Source organism: Propithecus coquereli, unplaced genomic scaffold (genome assembly GCF_000956105.1).
Source record: "Propithecus coquereli isolate 6110/MARCELLA unplaced genomic scaffold, Pcoq_1.0 Scaffold9, whole genome shotgun sequence".
NCBI classification, from domain to species: Eukaryota; Metazoa; Chordata; class Mammalia; order Primates; family Indriidae; genus Propithecus; species Propithecus coquereli.
Window position 1 is genome coordinate 10,741,688 of NW_012155284.1, and position 4,440 is coordinate 10,746,127.

Sequence of the window (4,440 nt, forward strand, 5' to 3'; positions counted from 1 at the left end):
TAAATACATTTTTTTTTTCTTTAAAGACAGGGTCTCCCTCTGTCTCCCAGGCTGGAGTGCATTGGCACCATCATAGCTCACTATAACCTTAAACTCCTGGCTCAAATGATCCTCCACCTCAGCCTCCAGAGTAGTTAGGACTACAGGCATGTGCCACCACACCTGGCTATTTGTTGTAGGAGAGGGTCTCACTGTGTTGCTCAGGCTGATCTGGAACTCCTGGTCTCAAGTGATCCTCCCGCCTTGGTTTCCAAAAGTGCTGGGATTACAGATGTGAGCCACCATGCCTGACCCTTCTGTTCATTTTAAAATGTCTCGTTTCCCAGTCTGGCAATGACAGTTGAGATATGAGGAGTTTGGGTTGCTGTATGTCTAGATGTCTTAGTTTAAGAGTGCCTTCTTCTGTTGATATGGTGGAATACAGTTTCCTTTATCAGTAGTGACTTTTGCAGTTGCAGAAGAATTAATGTCTTCTGATTTTGTGATTTCCTTATTTCCTCAAGGCGCTTAATTTCTACCGTTGGCTCTTCTTCCTTTTGCCGAATATCCAAGGAACAGCTGCTCCCCTTGCAAATAGCAGTGTAACCTTTAACAAGTCAGTTAACGTCTTTGTGATTACTTTCTTTATCTGCAAAACAACTTAATGAAGACTTTTTATCATATAGAGATTGACAGTTTTACATTGGAACATACTTCTCTATATATAATGGAGATTAACAGGAAAATGACAAAAAGTAGTATTACAACTAAATGAATTTTATGGCAAACTTTTTTGGAATTCATTGATTTACTACTACTATACCGAATCCAAGATACTGGTTAAAGGTGTTTTGTAACCTGTCTTCTCATCACCCAACATGATGTATTCAAACTATCTCCAATTGCTCTATAGTAAGAATTCGATTCTAGTTGGACTTGTCTCACTGATCCCTCAAATACAATGTGTTATATTTTTATTTTTAATTGTGTTAAAAGAAAATCACATAACAAAATGTATCATCTTAGCCATTTTTAAGTATATAGTTCAGTAGCATGTTCATATTGTTGTGCAACAGATTTCCAGAACTTTTTTATCTTGCAAACTGCAGCTCTACCCATTAAACAACAATTCCCTATTTCCCCTGGTAATCCCCTGGTAATTCTTTCTTTCTTCTTCTTCTTCTTTTTTTTCTTTTTTTTTTTTCTTGAGACAAGAGTCTTGCTCTGTCACCTGAGTTAAAGTGCCATGGCATCAGCCTAGCTCACAGCAACCTCAGACTCCTGGGCTCAAGCAGTCCTCCTGCCTCAGCCTCCCTACTAGCTAGGACTACAGGTGCAAACCACCATGCCCAGCTAATTTTTTCTATTTTTAGTAAAGATGGTGTCTCGCTCTTGCTTAGGCTGGTCCAAGCTGGTCTCAAACTCCTGATCTCAAGCGATCCTCCTGCCTCAGCCTTCCAGAGTGCTAGAATTACAGGCATGAGCCACCATTCCCGGCCCATTCTTTCTATTTCTATAAATTAGACTATTTTGGATACCTCATATAAGTGAAATCTTATAGTCAATGTGTTTATTTTTGCTTCCATGCTTTTTTTGAGGGGGAGGGGGCTCGTGCTTTTTCCTGGAATGCTTTCTATTTTCTTCTCTACCTGTTCAAATCCTGTTGGTTTTTATTTCGTAGGCCTGTTTCCTCCATATGATCGTTCAGTATGCATTAATTTCTTTCCTTTTTACTTAAAACATTCATTGTTTATATTTCACATTTTAGTATTTTATAATTTTGTGTGTGTGTGACAATATGTGTTAAATCCCTAGTTACATATCTCTTTAGAGCAGGTAGCATATTTTCATATACCTCTTAATGATGTGCACAATGCTTAGTAGATACTGGGTGCTCAAAAATATTTCTATTTAAATTAAATTTATACAAAAATAGAAATAATGATTTTTAGGTCTTTTCCAGACTACTCAATATCACTCCCATTTAAAATGAAAATTTGGACAAGCCTTAACCCAAGTGGAAGAATATAAGAATAAAAAAAAATAAAAATAAAAAATAAAAGAAAATGAAAATTAATTGATTAGTCATTATTAACAGTTTGTATCCTTATAATCTACACACATTATAATGTCAAGAGAAAAAATATTCGTTGGACCACAGTGTCTATGGTTAGAATGGCATTACCGCGGGGCGCGGTGGCTCACGCCTGTAATCCTAGCACTCTGGGAGGCCGAGGCGGGCGGATTGTTTGAGCTCAGGAGTTCGAGACCAGCCTGAGCAGGAGCGAGACCCCGTCTCTACTAAAAATAGAAAGAAATTAATCGGACAACTAAAAATATATAGAAAAAAATTAGCGGGGATGGTGGCGCATGCAGGTAATCCCAGCTACTCGGGAGGCTGAGGCAGTAGGATCACTTGAGCCCAGGAGTGTGAGGTTGCTGTGAGCTAGGCTAACGCCACGGCACTCACTCTAGCCAGGGCAACAGAGTGAGACTCTCTCTCAAAAAAACAAAAACAAAAGAATGGCATTACCATAGTCTAGATAAAGTCAAGTTGATGGCCAGATGTTTTTCCCACCCTGCCAAACTAAACCTTATCTTAGTTGAAATGTAGTTAGCCTTGAACAAATCTACTCATAGTTGATGGATAGGAATTAAATTGTGGGGGCATTCACTTTATGACATACCTCTTAGAACATTTACATTTGTCCAGTTTTGAGGGTAAAGTCACATAACCTCTAGGCAGACGGGCTTCCTGTAACTTTATTTAGGGTTTATAATACCTAAATATTTTTAATTTAGTGTAATTTGGTTATATCTGGATTAAGATGGCTCATGGCACTAATACATGGGGGTTTTGGGGTTTTTTTTCTGAGACGGCTGAGTCTTGCTCTGTCGCCCCAGGTAGAGTGCAGTGGCATCATCATAGCTCACAGCAACCTCAAACTCCTGGGCTCAGGCAATCCTCCTGCCTCAGCCTCCTGAGTAGCTGGGACTGTAGGCAACGCCACACTGCCTAGCTAATTTTTCTATTTTTAGTAGAGGCAGAGGTCTTGCTCAAGCTGGTCTCAAACTAACATGTGATTTTTTTTGACGAAACCTATTTGAATATGAATTGTTTTTATTCCTTGCCCTCTCCAGAGTGATGATTCTGACATTTGGGATGATACAGCATTGATAAAAGCTTATGATAAAGCTGTGGCTTCATTTAAGGTATGAAATGTTTACTTACTCTGTTTCTTATTTTCTCATGTTATTTATTTGGAAAAAAATTAATTGCTAACATACTTAAAGTAAATGTTAAAGTATAAATTATTCAGTTTCGATTTTGCAGCTAGATGCTAACATGGTTAATTAAATCAGATATCTTCCTTTAAAAGTTGATAGCCTATCTATGTCATCCCTTTTGAAGAGGCAATATAAATAAACTTTTAAACATTTATTCCTTTTAATATTTTTACATTGTATCAAACTGTAGAAGTCCTCTAATTCAGATTGGTAGGAAAAGGACAATCTGAACTACAATTTTAAACAATAAGCCTTTAGTGAAATAATAGCAATGAAGACAAATACCAGTAGTGCAGTAATTAATACTTGTAGAGTGTTGACAATATTCTAAACGCTGTTTGTAGTGCTCTATGTATAGTAAATTAATTCGATCCTCCCAAATCCTATAAGTTGGATATCAAGTCAAGTGTTCTTCATGGTACGAGAATATACACTCCTTTAGAACTGTATATTTCCAGTGTAGTCTGGTTCTGTGGTCCAAACAAGACATTTATACAGTTGTCTGGCATCATCACCTTCCCCCCATCTGAGGTCTTATTGAGCACCAAATATACTGTCTTCATCTGACCCTGTATGTTGAGTCATCAGTAGTCCAGGCTAGGTTGAGCACACACAGCATACACTCAGAGCATAAAGAGCATCAAGTATGTGGAGTCCACTTCCTTCCCATATTTACTCTTGTAACATGAGGTAAGGATCAGACCTCTATGTTATCTTTGCAGCTGAATTCTAGATATTTTCATATGCTTTTCAGTATACACTGAAACTAGAAGTGGACTAAGAGTTACCAAGAGAGTTCTATAAAATACAGATTGAAATGGGGCTCAGTGTGGGCTAGAGTTGGTGATATTGCAGGGGGAAATAGTCTGAGTAAGGGAGGGAAAGAACTGATTTGGGGAAGAGATAGTTTAGTTTTAGTCATGCTGAGTTTCAGGTATGTGTGAACCTGTGAAATTGGTAATTGGAAATGTTGGGCTGAACTAAGGAGAAAAGTCGGAGCTGGATGATAGCTTTGGAAGGCTGTTTGCAGACTGTTGTAATTGAACTAATAAGAATAGATGGGCCAGGCGCGGTGGCTCACGCCTGTAATCCTAGCACTCTGGGAGGCCGAGGTGGGTGGATCACTCAAGGTCAGGAGTTCGAGACCAGCCTGAGCAAGAGTGAGACCCTGTC

At 38.6% G+C, this 4,440-nt stretch overlaps 1 protein-coding gene across 1 annotated transcript in view; it reads left to right on the plus strand.

The window, feature by feature from the left end:
• Nucleotides 1-4,440, plus strand: part of LOC105826512 (survival motor neuron protein-like) — a 28,151-nt gene that overhangs the window by 18,801 nt on the left and 4,910 nt on the right. The window contains exon 2 of the mRNA XM_012664492.1: nucleotides 3,121-3,192. Within this exon, the coding sequence (XP_012519946.1) occupies nucleotides 3,121-3,192 (72 nt within the window). The remainder of the gene's footprint in view (nucleotides 1-3,120; nucleotides 3,193-4,440) is intronic.